The 21,379-nt window shown below is 45.8% G+C and overlaps 1 protein-coding gene and 1 pseudogene across 2 annotated transcripts in view; one reads left to right on the forward strand and one right to left on the reverse strand.

Moving 5' to 3' along the window:
• The window catches only part of LOC308428432 (large ribosomal subunit protein mL39-like), a 231,237-nt pseudogene that overhangs the window by 113,836 nt on the left and 96,022 nt on the right, over positions 1-21,379 (reverse strand). The gene's annotated exons all lie outside the window — the stretch shown is intronic.
• TEP1 (telomerase associated protein 1) overlaps positions 3,854-21,379 on the forward strand; it is a 46,673-nt gene continuing 29,147 nt past the window's right edge. Inside the window, exons 1-16 of the mRNA XM_080926849.1 lie at positions 3,854-3,915; positions 5,629-6,219; positions 7,373-7,558; positions 8,189-8,323; positions 10,185-10,346; positions 10,855-11,016; positions 11,280-11,357; positions 12,478-12,602; positions 12,777-12,934; positions 14,998-15,107; positions 15,977-16,067; positions 16,255-16,441; positions 18,276-18,444; positions 18,922-19,080; positions 20,210-20,287; positions 21,087-21,217. Coding sequence (XP_080782975.1) covers positions 5,653-6,219; positions 7,373-7,558; positions 8,189-8,323; positions 10,185-10,346; positions 10,855-11,016; positions 11,280-11,357; positions 12,478-12,602; positions 12,777-12,934; positions 14,998-15,107; positions 15,977-16,067; positions 16,255-16,441; positions 18,276-18,444; positions 18,922-19,080; positions 20,210-20,287; positions 21,087-21,217 — 2,498 coding nt within the window. The 5' untranslated portion in view covers positions 3,854-3,915; positions 5,629-5,652. The remainder of the gene's footprint in view (positions 3,916-5,628; positions 6,220-7,372; positions 7,559-8,188; positions 8,324-10,184; positions 10,347-10,854; positions 11,017-11,279; positions 11,358-12,477; positions 12,603-12,776; positions 12,935-14,997; positions 15,108-15,976; positions 16,068-16,254; positions 16,442-18,275; positions 18,445-18,921; positions 19,081-20,209; positions 20,288-21,086; positions 21,218-21,379) is intronic.

Here is a 21,379-nt window from a genome sequence, read left to right on the forward strand (position 1 = left end):
ATGCTAAGTTAAAAAACAAAAAAATGTAGAGGCTGGAGATGTGGCTCAGTGGTTAAGAGTATGCACTGCACTTCCAGCAAATTTACTCCCCAGCACTTATGCCAAATGATTCATAATCACTTGTAACTCCAGTTCCAGGAGATTCAATACTTCCACCCTACCCCCCCCGAGGGCAGCCATTCACCTGCCTACACACAGACACACACAGACACACACACACACAGACACACACACACAGATGCACACACATGGAGATGTTGTTAAAAATAAAATACATACAAAAAGTTAAAAATGAGTGGTTCCCTAAGCACTTGAAGATAAAGAAAATATGAGATTTTATAACTAAACAGATTCAAAATGGTGGAAAAGTACAGTGTCTCTTCAGCTGTGAATCGTTACTTGATTTGACAAAAACCCCTAATGCAACAATGACTGTCAGCTAAAGAAAGACTTCTTCAATTCAAAGAAGGTGCTGCTTAGTGAAGTAGGGCATAAGGGCCAAATGTGGGCCATGAACACTTAGCACTAACCAATTAAAAGGCGGGCTGGGAGGCTGGAGAGATGGCTCAGCGGTTAAGAGCCCCCAGAGGTCCTGAGTTCACTTTCCAGCAACCACATAGTGGGTCACAACCATCTGTCATGGGATTTGATGCCTTCATTTGGCACACAGGTGTCCATACAAATGGAGTACTGAAGTACATAAATAAATCAATCTTAAAACAGATGACAAGCTGAGTTTGGACTTAGTAACCATCTTCTTAGTTAAAAGTTTTCTCTGTGAGCAAAGATAAGAAGTATGCTTTCCCAAAATCCCAGCTGAAATGTGCTTTAGGATTCAGTCAGTCTCTGTCTCTAGAAACTGAGTCTCATTTTAAATTTTGTTTTATTTCCGGCTTTTAAAAAGAATTATTTATTTATTTTATGTGTATGTGTATGTGTCTGTGTCTACTGTAGCTGTCTTCAGACACACCAGAAGAGGGCATCAGATCCCATTACAGATGGTTGTGAGCCACCAGGTGGTTGCTGGGAATTGAACTCAGGACCTCTGGAAAAAGCAGTCAGTGAACTTAACCACTGAGCCATCCCTCCAGCCTTCTGGCTTTTCATTTTTTAAAATAAGGTCTCATTACGTAGCCCCAGCTGGTTTGGAGCTTGGTCTCAGACACACAGTGGTTTCTTGCTTCTGCCTAACTGCTTGGACTATGGGGATATAATTGTGCCTGTCAAATTTTTAATGTATATGCTTATAATTCAGGCTGGAAAGTGTATTTCTTAATAAATTTGTTAAATAAAAATTACAGGAAGTCATTGTTTTGGATTAAGTTTTGACACTGTGGCTCAACAGGGGAAAACTGCCAATGAAAGCTGTATGGTAGAACCTGGGATATAGAGGCAGGAAAATCACTTCGAGTTCAAGGCCAGCCTAGCCTACAGATTGAGTGCCAGGCAGACTGGGACTTTGTAGCAAGACCTTATCTCAGAGAGCCAAACCAACCGACCTTCGTAACACGGAGCTGCTCCCCTGAACTGGGAAATGGGATGGGAGGGAGGAGGGCTGGTGAGCAGTTGACACAACCCAGTTTCAATAGTGTGTCAGGGAAGATCCCTTTCTTTAACCTTATACAAAAGTTACTAAAATTACTTGGGGTTGACTAATGATTTTTCTATTGTTAAGTCTCCCTGCTCAGTCTGCCTTCTGTTCTCCTGTCTCTGCCTCCTTCAGCCTTTCTGCCTATGAAACTATTGTTTCCTGCTTAGCCTATAGAAATGTATATTTTCGGAAGTGTTGCTCAATTCTGGAATGACATATAACTAAGATCTTTAAGGATTATGGGTGTCATTTTACAGTAGAGTACAGCTTGGCGTGCTTCAGGCTCCCCTCTTCCCCTTCTCTTACCCTCCCCTCCCCCCTCTCTCTACACACACACACACACACACACACACACACACACACACACACGCAAGCATGCACACACATGCACATATGCACACACACACTCACATTTATTTCTCACTATCAAGATTATTTTTAGCATTTAATATTTAAAAGGTAGGACTTAAGAGTGTTACACACATAGTGACTGTGTGGAGCACTCCCACAGTGAGTGGCTTGTACTTACAGCTTCTGCCAGCCATTCACACACGTTAAAATTCACTGGGCTGTGTGATGGTGGTAGGCACTTTTTAAATATTTTATTTACTTTTTATTTTTTATCATTTTTATTGGATATTCTTTGTATTTACATTTCAAATGTTATCTACTCCCCCCCCACTCCCATTCCCCTTCCCCTTGCTTCCATGAAGGTGCTCCCTCTCCCACCTCAGCACCTTGGCGTTCCCCTACACTGAGAAGACGCCCCTACACTGGAAAGATGTGTCTTCACTGGACCAAAGGCCTCCCCTCCCACTGAGGTGGTATGAACTTTTAATCCCAGCACTTGGGACGCAAAGGCAGGCAGATCTCTGAGTTCAAGGCCAGCCTCATCCACAGAGTGAGTTCCAGGATAGCCAGGGATACACAGAGAAATCCTGTTGCAGAACAACAACAATCCACTAAAACTATATTATTCTTTAGGAGTTTTTACATTTTTTCAATTTTATTTTCTTTTATGGAAGCAGACGCTCCCTAAAGAATCTGGGTGGGATTCGAGACCATTCTGCTTCAGCCTCTAAAATCTCTGGATAAGGGTATACTGCCTGGCTAGTAGTGCTTTACACATAAAGCAGACCTCCCCCACTTTGTATTTCCGAGTGTTTTGTCTTTGTGCACCATGTTCATACCAGATGCTCTTGGAACTTAGAAGAGGGCATCATGGGTAGAGCTACCAATGGTCGAGAGGCATGGTGTGGGTGCTGAGTATTGAATCTGGGTCTTCTGCAAAACAAGTTCTCTTCATTTCTGACTCATTAGAAGGCAGCCTGGTCTACACAGCCGAGGTTATATAGATAGACCTTGTCTAAAACTAAAACCCCAAACCTCTAAAAATCCAAAATTTAAAAACTTTAATCCCAGAATTTAGGAGGCAGGGACAGACAGCTCTCTGCGAGTCAGAAGCCAGCCTGGTCTACATAGTAAGTTCCAGGACAGCCAGGGTTACATACAGAGACCCTGTCTGAAAAAGAAGGGGTGGGGGAGGTGTGGTTTATTATCTGAGGTCATTTGTCTCAGTAACAAAGAGATGATGTAATGATGACTCACACACCACGGGCAGAGTTAAGTCTACGAACTTCCTGCCCGAGTCTTTAAAGTGCTGGGATTAAATGTGTGTGCTGCCATTCCGAATCGTATTTTCAGAGGTTTTAGTCAACAGTCTCCTGACGCTCTTGCTTTGGCCTGTGGCAAAGCAGTTGACGGATGGGGTGAGGTGAGATTGAGTGGGGTGGCGAACGTTGACAGAAGAAACTGTTCATGTCCATGGTGGATGATCGGAAATAAAAGGGAGAATTCGGGACCCGACTTCCAAAGTTCTGTCAAGGGCACACCCTCAGCGATCTTGCTAAAGGTTTCACCACCTCCTAACAGCTGCCCCAGGCTGGCATAATTTTTATTAGCACATAAGCCTCTGGGGTGTTTTCAGGATACATAATAGCATCAGAAAATAACTGTATTGGATGGAAATACAGCTCAGTTGGTAAAGTTGGCTTAGCCCGGAGTATGAAGCCCTGAACCGTACAAATCAAACCGGGCGTGGTTAGCACAAGCCTGCAATCCTAGCATTTGCGATCACACTACTCGCTGCAGCCACGCCCTCAGCCCCGCCCCTCCCGTGCCCAGCCCCACCCACCCGTTCGCCTCGCCTCCAGGGTGCTGGTTTCCTTTCAGTTCTCTACCTTCACCCAGGCCGGTGTCTGCTCCCTGTTGCGGAGAACCGACGCGCCCCTCTTTGCGCACAGCTTTTCCAGTCCCGAGCGCAGGTAGAGCTCTGGCCGAGACCTGGTGTGGCTGGACTTTGGGAAGGGCCGCCGGGCGAGCGTGGAGCAGCCGCGGAGTCCTTCCGGGGCGGCTGGCAGGGAGGTGGCAGTGGCCTTGGTGGGGCGGAGGGATAGAGGCTCAGAGAGAATGGGTTCCTTTTACCTTACGTGCTCCTCGAAGGAGAAGGACGGAGTGACTGTAGCAAATGAGGGATGTGGTGACCACTTTTAGCAACAGAAGCTCACTTGACCCTCACGTTAGACAGTGATGAACACTAAGGTGCCAACATGGCAGGCCTTCGCGACTTCCTAAGGAAAAAAATAGCGTCTGAAGTATGACCCCAGTAGCGAGGCCAAAGAAAAGGGACCTGAGGTACAAGTGAAGGCAGATATACTAGTGTATGCACAGAATGTCAGTAAAGCTATCGGTACCAGCGATCGCTGGAACTTGGGGGAAGTTCCAAGCTTTCAGAAGCTCCTCAGAATCTCCATAAACTCCAAAAAGGAAAACAAATTACATGTCTTTATTTTTCCGTTATCTTAAAATCTTATTTTAAGAACGCGGTTCTCACTCTTTGATTATGCCAGATGCGGTTGTATATGCCTTAATCCTAGCACTGCAGAGGCAGAGGCAGGTGGTTCTCTGTGAGTTGGAATCTGTATCCGCCAGACTTTTTTTTAAGTGAGATCTTGCTCAATAATTGATTAAATAAATAAAATGTTGGATCGATTCTGATATTACTCAGTGTGTATGTGTGTGTACATCTCCGTGTGTGCAATATGGGGATATATATATATGTGTGTGTGTGTGTGTGTGTGTGTGTGTGTGTATACACCATTCAGACACACCAGAAGAGGGCATCAGACCCCATTACAGATGGCTGTGAGCCACCATGTGGTTGCTGGGAATTGAACTCAGGACCTCTGGAAGAATGGTCACTGCTCTTAACCACTGAGCCATCTCTCCAGCCTACCTTACTTTCATCTAGATGCTTTATCAACTGACCTATCTTTCTAGCTCCCCGTCCTTTTTTGGACAAAGTCTCCAATGTTACAGGGTGACTGACCTTTTAACTTTCTATGGAGCCAAGGATGACCATGTTTGAACTTGGCCTCAAGGGCTGGGAGTGCAGGTGTGTGCCAGGTCTGCCGTCTCTGCTGTTTTGGTTTTTCCCTTTGTAGTAAGTAGTACTGGGACATGAGGGGAATAGCAGGACACATTTTCCTCTGAGAAGGACTGTTAGTGTAATTCACATGGACCTGGAATTTGCTATGTAGCCCAGGCTGGCCTCCACGTTCTTACGGTTTCCTCTTCAGCTGTGACTGTAGACAGGTCACTGCTGTGCCATGTCAGGCTTTCTTTTCCTTCTAAGCTTTTGCTTTCCCGTTTCCACCTGTTCCCTTAGAACGATGCCAGGATGAATGGGGGGGGGGGCAACAAGATGGTTAAAAGTGATTGCAGCACAATCCTGACCATGTGAGTTAAATCCCCAGATCCCAAGGATCGTCTTCCAGCCTCAATGCTGTGACACACATGCCCAAAACATGCCACACATCTCCCCCTCTCTCCCTCTCTTAACACACACACACACACACAAATAATAATAGTAGTAACAATAGCATCATTTTTAAATGGTTTGGTTTTTGTGTATCGCTAGCACAGATGAGCGTGAGTCGATGTTTCTAATGCCTCTCATCGCCTGTTTTCTCTTCCAGGCATTTGCTGGTTGTGCTGCAGCTATGGAGGGACTGTGTGGGCACGTGCCTGTCCACCCAGACATCCTCTCCTTGGAGAACCGGTGCCTGACCTTGCTCCCTGACCTCCAGCCCCTGGAGAAAACACATGGACATAGATCTGTCCACCCAGACATCCTCTCCTTGGAGAACCGGTGCCTGACCTTGCTCCCTGACCTCCAGCCCCTGGAGAAAACACATGGACATAGATCTGTCCACCCAGACATCCTCTCCTTGGAGAACCGGTGCCTGACCTTGCTCCCTGACCTCCAGCCCCTGGAGAAGCTATGTGGACCTATGTCTAGTCATCCAGACATCCTCTCCTTGGAGAACCGTTGCCTAGCTACCCTCCCCACTATAAAGAGCCCTGTGTCAACCAGCCCCTTGCTCCAGTGTCTTCACATATCTCATATGGCACAAGCTGATCTGTGTAACCCAAAAACTAGCAACTGCCTGTTCCCCGAGCCTGCCACCAAGAGCTCTCCATGTTTCTCTGAGGAACTGGACCTTCCAACTGGACCCAGGGCCCTGGACTCCATCCCTGCTACAGCTCGAGTTCAGGAAGTAGCTTTGGTATTTGCTTCTGGATGCTCATTTGACTCTAGTCTTTCGCTGCATATTCTGTTAGTAGATTTGTTTCAGTGCCTTGGTTTCCACCTCTGGTGATCTGTGTCTGGGGACCTTCTGTTCTCAGCATTTTTGGTATCAGCCTTTTGGTTCTTTTTTTGGGTAGTTCTAGGACCTGAACCCAGAGGCATGCACGTGGCAGGTAGTCACCGTACTACTGAGCCTCTTGTGACCCTCTCTGAGGTACTCTCTACCTTACGGCTGTTTTCACTGGTGACTTTATTCTTATCAAATATCTAGCGATTCTGGGTAATAGATCTCAAAAGTAGTCCTTGCCTCTAGAAAGCCTCTGATCAAGAAGAAAACCAACATGATTTTTACAACAGTTATCCGGGTGCCTTTGAGCTTACACATGCAGATCTGAGTTCGCTTCCTTGTATGCTCCTGTGCTTACACGTGCCCAGTTAATAGATCCGTGGAAGCACATTTAGTACACAGGTCAGAATTAGCAGACAGGACCACATTTCCTCTGCGGACACTTGGGGAGAAGTTAGCCTGAACCTTATTACATCTCAGCTAACTGTGAAGTGTATAGCCTTAGGCAAAACTAATATTCCCTGGGAGCTTTGATTTCCTCATCTTTCGAGTCAAGCCAGTGAAGATGGGCTTCACAAGGGTTCTGGCCCAAAGTACAACTGTTGTTAAACTGCTGTGGTTTGCAGTTTGTAGAGTCAAACATCCATTATTCCGTTGAATCTCTCAACAGCCCCATCAGGTGGGCAGTAGTGAATGAAGAAGCTCGGGGGCTTCTGGGGAATTGATATGGGGCCTGGCATTCTTCCGACTCAGCAAGCACCATAATGTGCTTAGAAGGTGTGTGAGATGCCTTGGGCTCCCAGACTTTCGATCATGAAATGTCAGTGGGGAAGATCACGGAGCACCTGGGCAAAGCCTCAGACACCAGAATAGAGAAAGGTCATGTGAGAAAGAGTACCAAGCTCGAGACAGGATGGAGTAAAGGTGATTAGTGTGGGGGGCCAAGGGAGAGGGTTTTTAGTTTAGAGATGTGGACCTTTCATATCTCTAGGAGATACTTTCCAACCCTTCTGTTGGAGGACCGTGCATACATGGGGCAATTTATAACTGCCACTGTTTGCAGGGTCGGTGGTGCGTCTCGGAAGAAAAGGAACTGCAGGAAGGAAAAGAAAGAGCCGACGTCCCGATGCCTTTGTACAGTCTAAGCCTGGGAGAAGAAGAAGACATGGAGGCACCAGTCCTGAATCTCACATTTGGAGACTCTGACTCTCATCCTGAAGCCACTGACCAGGTCCTCCAGGAGAAGAAGGTAGAACTTAGGGATCTGGGAGGTTGATGGGGGAGAGAAGGCTGAGGATGGAGACCAGAATCAGAGCTTCTCCTGCAGGTGGAAGGTGGCAGGGGGACATGATCCTGTTCTTGTTTCCTACTTCCTCGTCTACGTGTTCAGCCTCTCAGTTGGATAGGCATCTTTCTGAACCTGGGCCCATGCCTTCTGTGCCTTTTTATTTGTCTGTGCCTATGAGTATTTTCCCACTTTGTATTTGTAGATAACTGCTGTGTGAGTCATGTTTGTGGAAGTCAGTCAGGATGTCAGACCCTTCTGGGCATGGTGGCATGTGACTTGTAGTCCAAGCACTTGGGAGACAGAGGCAGGTGGATCTCTGGGGATTTGAAGTCAACCTGCTCTATAACAGTGAGTTCTAGATAGGGCTACAAACTGAGACTACCTCCCCCCAAATGTTCCACCCTCCAGAGCTGGACTTCAAGGAGTTCATAAACCAGTGTGGGTACTAAGGAGATAAACTTGGCTCCTCTGCAAAAGCAGCAAATGCTCTAAACCGCTGAGGCATTTCCTCAGCTCTTATGCTCTTGACTATGCAAGTTGTTCTGTGTAGATCCGTATTTACTCCCTTCTTCTATGTTCCCCAATTTGTAGATGGCTCTCTTGACCTTACTGTGCTCTGCTGTGGCTTCAAATGTGAATGTGAAAGATGCTTCTGATCCTACCCGGGCATCCATCCTTGAAGTCTGTAGTGCACTGGCCTCCTTGCAACCTGAGTTCATCCTTAAGGTATTGCGGTATGAAGGACTGAGGAGAGGGAGATATTAATGTAGTTATGATATGAAGAGATGGGTATTGGCTCCCTGTGGGGTGGAAGAAACGCTTGCTCAAGAAGGGAGCCAGATGTCTGGGTGAGTCTGGAGCCTAGTCCCGCTCCTGGCATTTTGTGGAGTGGAGAAAGGGGACACGGGGAAGGTATACTAGCACTAGTTTGCACTAGCTAAAAAAAGCTCAGCACTAGGCTGTGGGAGTTTGGTTAACATGATGAAACTTGTATCTGGTCCCATGGGTAAGTAAAATTCTTTCCCAGATCTCATGTCTGGAGTAGATTAGTGATGGCTGCTTTAGAAGCAGACAAGAAGCATGCTCTACTTTCATTCTGTGCCTGTGATGAGTCACTCTAACCAAAAGCAACTAGGAGAAGAACGAGGACTTTCTTGTTGCTTACACTTTCTGGTCACAATCCATCACTGAGAGAGGTTAGTGCAGGAACTTGAGGTAATGACCATGGCAGGATGCTGCTTGCTAGTGTACACAGGCTCATGTTTAGCTTTCTTCTTTCCCTTTTAAGTTTTATTTAATCAAATGAGACTATGTATGGTATCTACACAGCTCAGAGGATTGTCACAAAATTAACAGAGTTGTTGAATCTGGCTAGCGAGTTCTAGAATCGGAACATTACTATGGTCTCTCCCAGTTCCTGTCACTTCCTCCTTCAGCAAAACAGCAGCCACCCTCAGAGAAGTTGCCCAGGAAGGAAAAAAGCAGCCTCAGTTACATCCTCCTTGTCTGGAGGGAGAAAGGGGTGAGGACAATTAGGATACTAACTTCAGACACCAATTCTCAATGTATACATATACATATACATCATACACATATATACATACTCTATAACATTTATTATATATGCAACATTATAACATTCATTCACAATGTTACATACAGTGGGTTTACTGTTGTAGTAAGTCTATATTTTTCAGCTTCTCTATGCTACAGTTTAACAGTGAACTGTTTGTACCTCTAGGCCATCACAAATAACATTGTCAGGAAAACATTTGCTATTTCAGTGGACTCATTGTAGGGGCATTTTTTATTATGGTTTTTCTTTTTGTGCCAGGATTGAAATTTTCAGATAGTGATCAACCATTGTTCAAAAGTGTCTGTACCAATTCCAACTGTTTTACTGGCTTTCTTATACAGCACAGGATGACCTGCCCAGAGATAATGCCACCACAATGGGTCAGTTAAGACCATCTCCTTCCAGACATGCCCACTGGCCAACCTGATCTAGGGGGTCCCTCCCCTGTGGTTTTCCTCTCAGATGACTCTAGGCTGTCAAGTTGACATAATTAACCAGGGCAAGAGGAAAATTTTTTCTGTGAAGCTTTGGAAGATGACAGTTTTAATCAGCAATTGAACACTTAGTAGACTGTTAAAAAAAAAAAAAAAGGCCAAAAACTAATAGTACTGAGTACTAAGTATTTTACTAAGTAATAAGCTGGATACTGAATATCTATTCCTCAATATAATTTAGCATAATTTTAAGGCTCAGAGTTACCAAAAAGACTTGAGAAACTGCCTTCAGGAAGATCATAACTAGTTAGCAGATCGCCATTTCTCTTTTACAACACGCCCACGTTGCAGTCAGTAAGTTTTTGATAGATGCTGGCATGATGGCTCTTCCAAACAAGGACAGGTCTGCTGATGTCGAAGATGGTCAGTGGAGTAAGTGGTGTGTGCTTTATCTTTTGTAGGTATTGTGGCGTGCTCAGAAATGGTTCATTCTGGCAGATTCAATAAGCAAGATAGTTTAGGGCACGGAGCTGTGGGGCAAGGGGTCAACATGCCATCCTCTTCTACCTTCCCCCAGGCATCTTTGTATGCTAGGCATCAACTTAACCTCCGGGACATAGCCAACACAGTTCTGGCTGTGGCTGCCCTCTTGCCAGCCTGCCGCTCCCACGTACGACGGTATTACCCTGCCATTGTTCACCTGCCTTCAGACTGGGTCCAGGTAGCTGAGATCTACCAGGTATGGTACTTAGCCCCCTCCACTTAGACCTCTCCTCTTTCCCCGCTTTGTTCATAGAGGACATTTTCAGACAAGTTAGCCTTCTCTCTTGTCTCTTTTCCTGCACCCAAGTGCACAGAGAGGATTCGCTTTCTCTGAAAGAGCCGTGTAGACGGATGGAATAATGAGATGAGGCTGGATCAAAGTCTGAGAAAAAGTTGGTCTTCCTCTGGACTTTATTTTTTAATTAATTATTTTATTTATTGACATCCTGACTGTTGCCCCCCCCCTTGGATTTTCTTTATAGCGATGATGTGCTTAGAAGGACTGCTGGCTTGCCTTGTATACAGAAATATAACTTTGGACATGGGTTTAGGAAATTGTTCCCTGTTCTTGTTCCCATGTGACTCTAGGATCTTTGTGTGTGTGTGTGTGTGTGTGTGTGTGTGTGTGTGTGTGTGTGTGTGTGTGTGTATTGGGAGTATCGGATTGGGTCTCACATCTGCTGATCTTTATTTTTTCTCAACAGAGCCTGGCAGAAGGGGATGAGAAGAAGCTGGTGCCCCTGCCTGCCTGTCTCCGTGCTGCCATGACACACAAATTTGCCCAGTTTGATGAGTACCAGCTAGCTAAGTACAATCCACGGAAACACCGATCCAAGAGACGCTCCCGCCAGCCACCCCGCCCTCAAGTCAGTCTTTGCCTTGGGAGTTCATGTCTTCCTTTCTCTGGGGATGGAGGGAGAAAGGGAGCCCTACACAAAAGTAACTGACATGTTAATATACCAGAAAGCAAAGGACCAGAGAGGCCCGGGTCACTTGTGTAGAGATCAGGGTCAGAAAGGACAAGGCCACCTCTGAACTCGCTTCCTGTTGGGCAGAGATATTCCCTCAGAGCCACTGGAATGGGCGACTTCCATTTCCCTGTTTGAAATGTTTTCTTCTGTCCCTGTAGAAGACAGAACGCCCATTTTCAGAGAGAGGAAAATGTTTTCCAAAGAGCCTTTGGCCCCTTAAAAATGAACAGATTATGGTGAGTTCCTTGCTTGGGAGTTGTATGTATGTATGTATGTATGTATGTGTGTATGTATGTATGTATGTATGCACTATCCCTTCTGAACTTGAATTTAGAAATAGAACTCCATCAACTTTAAAAATTCCAGCAGCCAGTTTGGTAAACACTTACTTGTCTCCTACCTGGGCGTTCTCAGTTGTGATTGTGTGGTTTGGTTCAGAGAATAAAGGGAGGGAACTTTTTTTCCTCTGTTGTCCTTGGCTTTACAGTTTGTTTACAGGTAACATATACAATTGAATACCTGATTTTAAAATGTCAAAAAAATTTCCACTCCATATAAAGTTTTAAAATTTTTTATTTATCTGTTTTATGTGTGTGAGTGTTTCATCTCTGGGTGTGTCTGTGTGCATGTATGCCTGTGCTCTTGGAGCCCAGAAGTTGGCATTAGATTCCCTGGGATTAGAGTCACAGACATTTGTGAGTCACGTGGAGTTGAAACGGGTCCTTTGGAAGAGCAGCCCGTGTACTTAACCACTGAACCACCTCTCCCGCCCCTTGTAGAAAGTTTTCAAAACAAACAGGTGCCACCACAACGAAGGCTTATGATTCAGATAATACTTGTCTCCTTTCTCTGAGAGAATAAGGATGTTTTCTGTTCTCGTTCCCTCAAACCAGCCACTCCATAGTAACTCTGAGAGGTCCGTCTTGTATGAGAGAAACACAGGGCTCTCAGAAAGCTGTTATCTCCCACCCTTCTTCTTTCCTTTTGAAACTGGAGGAACTACTATCTTTTGCTTCTTTTTCTGTTGTGAGATGGTCTACAGTATAGCTCAGGCTGCCTTGCACTCTCTGGATCTGTCCTTGAGTTCTTTTGCCGTAGCCTCCCACATTGCTGGCACTGTAGGAATGTTACTGCGGCCTTTAGCTACATCTGTGTCCTTGGGAGCTCCCACAGGGTTTTTTCTTGGTGTTTCTATTCTTTGTCCGTATTTGTTGTAGAGAATGGAATTACCTCAAGGGTATATGATCATTTTATGTTTTACTTCCCAATGCAGTGTGGTAGGCTTATGTTTTTATTTCTGATACCTTGTGATCATGGCTGAAGTGAACCTCGCGGTACTTGGGGCTGTTTCCACAGTTCGAGGCAGCTTATAATGCAGTGCCAGGGAAGAAACAGACACCAAGGTTCACTCTGAAGAAGTTGGTAGAGCAACTGCATATCCACAAGCCTGCCCAGCATGTCCAGGCCCTGCTGGGCTACAGGTGAGATATATATAATACTTCAAATGTATCTCACTGACCTGATCATTCATGGCTCCAGTCCCTGTAGTTCTCCATCCCAGTAGGATGAGGTTAGTCAGACAATGATGGCTGACTATGGCTCTTTCCAAATTTGTGTAAGCTTTGAACTGATAGGTACTTTCTTTCCTCTCTTAGGTACCCATCCACCCTAGAGCTCTTTTCTCGGAGTCATCTCCCTGGGCCGTGGGATTCTAGCAGAGCTGGGCAGCGGATGAAGCTCCGAAGGCCAGAGACCTGGGAGCGGGAGCTGAGCTCACGGGGAAACAGAGCTTCTGTGTGGGAGGAGCTCATAGGTAGGTGCTGCTGACCAGCACGTTCCTTTCCCGCCTTTCTCCTTCGTGATCCCGTATTTTGGATCCCACCTTGAAGATTTCCACAAAATGGTGCAGTTATGTTGCAAATTAATTCATATAACCCAAAAAAAAAGATTGAATTTTTGAGGTTTACCATTTACCGTACCTCTGTGGACACTGGAATTTGCTTTAAATAGTGTTGATATCATAGGTTGATCATGATTCCGATGTGTGTGGGTGATACCCAAGTCTTCAGAAACACGGGGTAAGAAAGTGCTGCCTCTTTTATCAATATACCTGTAATACATTGCAGTGAGTGCTGTTAGATGCTGAGATGGTAGAACCTCTACAAAAATTCATGTAGGGTCTGAAAACTTTAATCATTTCCCTCCACTGATAAAGGAGGAAATTCAGTTTGGGGATGACCACATTACTTCAGTGTTTTCATCCTACCTTGGCTGTCTGTTTTTAACTATGAAAAGCTCTTTCATGCTTTCTTCTTTTTAAATATTTAAATTTTATTTTTAATTGTGTATATAAGTTTGGGTGCCCTTAGTGACCAGAAACGGGCATCAGATAGCCTGGAGCTGGAGTTATAGGGCTAACTGTAGGATCTGGGAATCAAACTCAGTAACAATAAAAGAGCCGCACTCCTTCTTGACTGCTGGTTTACTCTCTTCAGCCCATTCTGAGAGCGGGAGAAATGACTTAAGCAGTTAAGAACATTTGTTGCTCTTCAAGAGGACCTGGGTTTGGTTTCCAGCACCCACGTGGTCAATCACAACCGTCTCTAGTTCCAGTCTTAGAATAACTCACACTCTCTCCTGGTCTCCACAGAACCAGGCATGCATATGGTTCACAGACATACGAGCAGGCAAAACAGTCACACACACAGAACAAACTAACTAATGAAGAATTTTTAAAAAGAAAGAGGAAAGCTTTGTTTTTTCTTTTCTACCCAACTTCCTTTCGCTTCATCTTTTGTCTTTGGAAATTCAAACTTGTTTCTCTCTTTGTTAAAATGTATGTAACCTTTTCCCTTTCCTCCCTCCAACTCTTCCCGTGTTACTTGCTGTCTCTCAGGTTCATGGATCTCACTTCTTTGTTATATTCCTAAATGTATAAATGCAACCTGCTCAGTCTGCATAAAGTTACTTGTATGTACATGATTTCAAGGCTGAGCACCTGGTATTGATAACCAATTTGGGGATTCAGAGGAAAACCTACAGCCTCCACTTTACTAAATGATATGTATTTATTATTATATACCCACTGAAAAGTATACAGCTCAGTACTCTTTCTTTAAAAAAAAAATTACACTTGAGGCTAGAGAGATGACTCATCAGTCAAGTGCATGCTTTTGTAGAGAACTCGAGTTCAATTCCAAACATGCACATCAGGTGGCTCATAACCACCTGTAACTCCAACTCCAGGGCATACCATATCCTCTTCTTGACACTGTGGGCACTTGCAAACAAGTGGTATACGCCCTTCCCCTACATATACACGCAGATGAATAAAAATAATTAAAAAATAATTTTTGACAGAAGAAAATCTGAGCAGTGGTGGTGCATGCCTTTAATCCCAGCACTCAGAAGGCAGAGGCAGGTGGATCTCTTTGAGTTCGAGGCCAGCCTGGTCTACAGAGTGAGTTCCAGGACAGCCAGGGCTACACAGAGAAACCTTGTCTCAAAAACCTGAAAGTTATACTTTATTTATTTGGGGGTGTGTGTGCTGTGTGAAAGGTCAAAGGGCAACTTGTAGAAATCAGTTCTATCCATCCATCAGGTAGGTGGGAAAAAGAAGAGTATATTGTACCGGTTGAACCAGCAACTAGAGCCACAGATAGTGACTTAAGTTGTTACTGAAACAGCTATTGATACACACTTTTTACTCCCCAGTTCAGCTCAGTCTTTGCTTTGTCTTCCTGGATCTTTAAACATTTTGAATAGAGCAGAGTGCATTCTCCCACTTGAGCTTCTGTGTGGCTCGGTGCTTCCTGCTGTGGGCTGCACTTTATGTGTGTCACTCACTTGGCTTATCCTGTCCCCCCATGACTGAAGACAGTGGGAAACTCCCCTTCATGGCCATGCTGCGGAACCTGTGTAACCTGCTACGGACTGGGGTCAGTGCCCGCCACCATGAACTCGTTCTCCAGAGACTCCAGCATGAGGTGAGTGTGGCTGAGGCGGTGGTCATGGCGACCAGCTTGTTCGGTGCAGGATAGAAGAGGAGAGGAAACCTACATGTGATGGGAAGGACAGGTCGCCAGGCTTGGTCAATCCTCCAGAGATTACAATAGAGAGTAATGATTTTCCTGTTTACTTTGTAAGCTCAAAAGCATACAGAAAGGGTTGGAGAGATGGCTCAGCGGTTAAGAGCACTGACTGCTCTTCCAGAGGTCCTGAGTTCAAATCCCAGCAACCACATGGTGGCTCACAACCATCTGTAATGAGATCTGATGCCCTCTTCTGGTGTGTCTGAACACAGCGACAGTGTACTCACATACATAAATTAAATAAATCTTAAAACAATAAAAGCCATACAGAAAGATCCCCATCTGTTAATGAGCTCCCTTCAGGAGCAGTGTAATAAAAAGAAACGGGGCTCTGCGGCTGGAGAGATGGTTCCGAGTGGGCAAGGGCTGCTCTTCCAGAGGCCTTGGATTTGGTTCTCAGCACCAACATGGCTGCTCACAGCCATCTGTAACTCCGTTTCCGGGGGGATCTGGTGCCCTCTTCTGTCCTCCACAGTGTCAGGCATTCATGTGGTACCCATGCATACCTGCAGGCAAACACATAAAATACTTTTCAGTTAAAAAATAAACGCAAAGGGAAATGGGGCTCCTGTTAATCCCCTTTCTGCCCCTTTCATAACTTTTATTTTCTTCCCCTTCCTCTTCCTCTCTTTCTTCTTGAGATCTGTTTTTCTCTCCTCACCTTCCTGCAAGCCTGGAAGAGTTCCTGCACCACTGTTCTGGTCCTGTATCCCCATGGCTTGCATCTCCCTTCTCTTCTGCTCAGCATCCTTCTTGTTTTTCAGAAGTCTGTGGTCCACAGTCGGCAGTTTCCCTTCAGATTCCTCAATGCTCATGACTCTATCAATAAGCTTGAAGCTCAGCTCAGAAGTAAAGGTATTCTTCCTCCTCTGCTTCTCGTCACCTCTCGGGTGTAAATGGGACAACACTCGGATATTCTCAGCTTCTTGCTCTGCACACTTGGGGTGTGGTGTCACCAGTACTTACTAGCGCTGAGGATAGGGGTCTAACGTTCCGAGTGAGTAGAAGCTGCCTGACTAGCTTTTTTCCTGTTACCACACAGCATCGCCCCTCCCTTCCAATACAACGCTGATGAAGCGGATAATGATTAGAAACTCAAAAAGAGTCAAGTGGCCTGCCAAACCGAGGTACCTGTGCACCCTCACGCGTCGGCAGCTTCGGGTGGCAATGACTATACCTGTGATATACGAGCAGCTCAAGCGGGAGAAACTGAGGCTGCACAAGGCCAGGTATGTGCTTCCAAGGAGCCATCCAGGAACCAGCCGTTCATCATCCTCTCGAGATATGCTTGTCAGCCATTCAGTGCTACAGACTTCTGGTTTCCCGTCACCTTTACGCCAAAGCCCGTCTTTAGCATCTATATTTACTGTTATCTGACGAAAACTATGAAACCTAAGCATCTCTAGCTTCCAATTTGTTACTTGAGATTGTTTCATGGGTCCTGATGGATCCAGTGACTGTACGTAGCCTCTCTTGTCGCACGCTAAGTTCTAAGTGGGTGTGAACTACCTGATGTGGGTTGTGGGGAGTGGGGGGCTTGAACTTGGGTCTCACATTTTTACTCACGGAGCCATCTCTGTAGCCTGAGCCGTAGGCTCTTGCTGCCACCCAAGTTGGCCTTGAACTTGTTGAGTAGCGCAGGCTGGTCTCTGTTGTGACATCCTCTAGCCTCAGAACTGAAATTACACCCGTGTGCCGTCATGCTCAACCTAATCTCATTAGCGTAGTTGATGGCTTATTTGTTGACGGGTTTTGGGTTAGCCGTATGGCATTGTTGGCTGTTAGAGAATGAATTTCCTGTCATTTGGTTGTATTTCTTAGCTGGGAATCTAAAAGACATTTCCTTCACCAACTACACCCATTAATAGGTGGAGGCCCGAGGAAGAGGGATGTGAAGTCAACCAGGTCTATGTGAGACCTTATCTCAAAAATAAGCTCCCATGGCTAGAGCAATGCTTCAGTGGTTAAGAACACTGGATGCAAATCCCACCCCCTCGGAGTTCAGTGAACCCTACAGAAGACTGTAAAAGCAGGCAGGAAGACTGTAAAAGCCATAGGGGATGGAGGCCACCAGGAGAACAGGGCCCTCTAAGTGATCAAAATTCCTATAAACTTGCAGAGGTTGAGGCAGCCCAATGCCTGCACAGGTCTGAACCAAGTCCTCTGTGTACATTTTATGGCTTCCAGTTTAGTGTTTTTGTGGACTCATAGATTTGCGATTTCTGTACCTTTATGGGTCCTTGATTCTTGTACCTTTTCTTGGGCTCTTTTCCTTCTCTTGGTTTTTCTTGTTCAACTTTGGTATGATCGTTCTTGTTTTATCTTATACTTTAATTTGTTACGGTTTTATTATTATCTCTGAGAAGCTTGTTCTTTTTTAATAGACAGAAGTGGAGTGGTGGATCTGGGTATGAGAGAAGGTGGAGAGGAACTGGGAAGAGTGGAGGGGAAGGAATTTGTAATCAGGATGTATTATGCAAGAAAGCAATCTATATTTAATAACAGGAAAACAGCAAGAACAACAACCCATGACAACAACAAACCTATCAATAAAAATTAAAAACAAAAACACCACTGGATGCTTTTCAGAGAATCTGGGTTTGAATCCCACTCACCATGTGGCATGTCACAACTGTCTTTAACTCAGTCTCAGGGGATCCAACAGCGTCTTCTGGCCTCTGCAGGCGTTGCACTTGGGTGGTGCACAGTTGCACGTGTAGGCAAAACACTCATCCACACAAAACAATGAAGTGATTTTGAAAAGTTAACACCCCCTAATGAACTTGGGGCAGTTAAGCCATGCCTCTTAGAGCAAGTCCAGATGAGATGACTTCTTAGATGGCAGGTGCTTTCAGAACTCGCTTGGCCGGGGACACCGCCTCGCCTGCCATGGTGTCGGAGTCCTGTGGTGTGGAGGAAGGAAAATTCCATCCTGGCAGTGGTGGGCCATGAGGGGATAGGACAGCATGTGAGGGGGGAGGGGGGATTTAGTATTGAATCTGCTTCAGAGTCACAGGCAGACAAGTTTCTGACGCCCTGTGTCTGTATCTTCTCTTGCTGCAGACAGTGGGACTGTGATGCTGAGTTGTTGGAGCGGTATCGCCAGGCCCTGGAGACAGCTGTGAACCTCTCAGTAAAGCACAACCTATCCCCGCTGCCGGGCCGGACCCTCTTGGTGTATCTCACAGATGCAAATGCTGACAGGATCTGTCCCAAGAGTCACTCACAAGGGGTAAAGAAATTTGAGATGTAAATGAACAAAATAACCAATTAAAAAAAAATGCATCTTCCAAGAGGTTGGTGGGACGTTGGGTCTTGAGAGGGTTTTGTTTCCCTCTGGTTCTCTGAGAGCCACACAAACCAGAAAAAAGTGGTGTGGGTTTGCTTCCCAGTGCCAGGTGTTGGTGGCCTGGAACAGTTTTAGTCAGTCTTGCCTATGGATCATAATACTAACATTTCAGCTTTGGCTAGCTGATTATGATCTCTGGATTCCTGTCACAGGATACCTCACACCCACTTGAGTTGGGCAGGGATTCAGACTTCTTCCTGCTCCCCCCAAGTCACTTCTTCCACAGAACTGCTGGAGAGGGATCCTTCCTGAGGGACCCACAGTCTTTCATTTCCCCAAACCAGGAGTTTGGCCTCTAAATCTGGGGAGGCAAAGGCGGGCTCTAAAGTTTTATTTTCCGATGATGCTCTGCTCCATCAGCCTCCCCTGAACTATGTGCTGCTGTTGATGGGAATGATGATCGCTCGGGCAGAGCAGGTGACCGTTTCGTTGTGTGGGAGAGGGACCGTGAAGACACCAGTACTCACAGCCAATGAAGGTATCCTGAAGACTGCCAGCAAACTCCAGGCTCAAGTCCAGGTCAGAAACACAGCCCTGTTGTCCAGAAATAAATAAATGACAGAAGTCTGGGCTCATCTCAAATAATTGGTGAAGGCATGAATAGCCAGGTATAATAGTGCACACTTTCAATCCCAGCATACAGAAGCAGGAGAAATGCAAGTTTGAGGTTAACCTGGGATACATAGAGCCATCTCTCTCCCTCTCCCTCTCTCTCTCTCTCCCTCTCTTTCTCTCTCTGTCTCTGTCTGTCTCTCTGTCTTTGTCTCTCTGTGTCTCTGCATCTGTCTCTGTGTCTTTGTGTCTCTCTCTCCCTCTCTCTCTCTGTCTGTCTGTCTCTGTCTGTCTCTCTGTCTTTGTTTCTCTGTGTCTCTGCATCTGTCTCTGTGTCTGTGTGTCTCTGTCTCCCTCTCCCTCTCCCTCTCCCTCTCCCTCTCCCTCTCCCTCTCCCTCTCCCTCTCTCTCTCTCTCTCTCTCTCTCTCTCTCTCTCTCCCCCCCCCCCCCCTCTCTGTAGCATATAAGCCGGGCATCATGGTGGCACACAACTTTGATCCCAGCACTTGAATAGCAGAGGCAGGCCTCTTTGAGCATCAGCCTTCCTTACGTAGTGAGTTCCAGACTAGTCAACCCTACATAGGGAGACACTCAAGAAAGAAAAAGGAAAAAAAAAGGCACAGATATATTTAACTTCTCTTTTGTTGCTGTAATGAAATACTGGAGGCTAGCTAACTTCATAAAGAAAGATGTTCATTTGCTCACAGTTCTTGAGGCTACAGGCACTGGCATTGGCTGACTCTGGTAATGATCTCATGGCAAGTATTGTGTGGAAACACTCAAGGTAGACAACAATTATGTTGTCTGAACCAAAGGAGAAAGTGATTGATGGCTCGTGTTCAGGTTTTTACAGCATGTTTGCAGGAACACAGAGATACCTTAGATTCTTCCGAAGAGTACTTCCATAATACCCTAAGGACATCTTGTGGGACTCGCCTATCAATACCAGGGTCCAGTCGAGCCCCTCTTTTTACTTCCCAATGGGATCAAATTTCAACACAGGAGCCACTGGGGGAGGGGATACATTCAAACTGCATCCAGAGCAGGGCATTGACACCTCAGCACAACTTCGTAACCCACGTTTCTTTCCTTCAGGAGTTAGAGGAAAATGATGAATGGCCCCTGGACACTTTTGGGAAGTACCTGCTGTCTCTGGCTGTCCAAAGGACCCCCGTGAGTCCTACTCAGTTCTTATGAAACACCCTCCTAGCATTTCCCCGACAACCTGCTGTTGTTTGTTGTCTCCTGTAGCTGAGGCTAGCCCTCCATAGCCGATTCTCCTGCCTCCACCTCCCAAACGCCGCCTCGCAGACGTGGGATATGTGCCTCCCTTGACCTTCCTAAACGATCCCTTGTCCTTTGCAGTTGTGTGGTCGGTTCGCTGCCCTGTGTGGTCCCTCGGCAGGGCTGTGCTCCCGCGTCTTCAGTGACGAATGGAGAGCAGGAATGTTGTTGAATAACGTTTGCTTGTTCCCATGGCATAAGTTGTTCCACCGTGGCAGCCTTGAAGCTACTGGCATTGTGCCTTTGACTATAGAGCTCTGCAGAAATACTCAGAAGCTTGTCCACTGCACTGTAGTTCCACAGTACAGGGATGTAAATGTGCTCAGGGTTAGATAATGGTGAGCTGTAGTAAGATAATTAGAAAGTAATGTACTTTGAGAATGCATTAAATATGCAACAACAACAACAACAACAAAACCCAACAAAAGCTGACAAAGTGAACCTTGATCTCTCACGAGTGTAAATGAGCTTCATGCTACCCCTCACTTCTTCCTCTTTTCTTCCCATCCTGCTGTTCCTGGTTCTTTGATGCCGCCCTAAGTTGGGGTGTAGCGGCATCCCTTCTAAGCGTTCTTAGGAGCTGCAGTTTCCTTAACCCTTCAACCCTTAAACATCTTGATGCTCTGAGCTCATCCATGTGTACTTTAGTCTTGACCCCTGGTCTCAGCCTCCTCTTTTCATCTTTCAGATTGACAGGGTCATCCTGTTTGGCCAAAGGATGGATACTGAGCTGCTGAATGTAGCCAAACAGATTATCTGGCAGCACGTGAATTCCAAGTGCCTCTTTGTTGGTGTCCTCCTACGGAAAACACAGTACATGTAAGGATGCTGGTTGTTCTTGTCCAGTGTCTGAAGATAGTATGAATCCATATTTCCCGTCTGTTCCTGCCAAAGTCTCATTTGTTTGATGGTCTTGTCTCTTGCCTTCTTTCTTTATTAATTCTACTGAATTTAAGTTTCTAGGACCTTCTTTGAAGTCTT

Source organism: Micromys minutus, assembly GCF_963924665.1.
Source record: "Micromys minutus genome assembly, chromosome: 12".
NCBI classification, from domain to species: domain Eukaryota; kingdom Metazoa; phylum Chordata; class Mammalia; order Rodentia; family Muridae; genus Micromys; species Micromys minutus.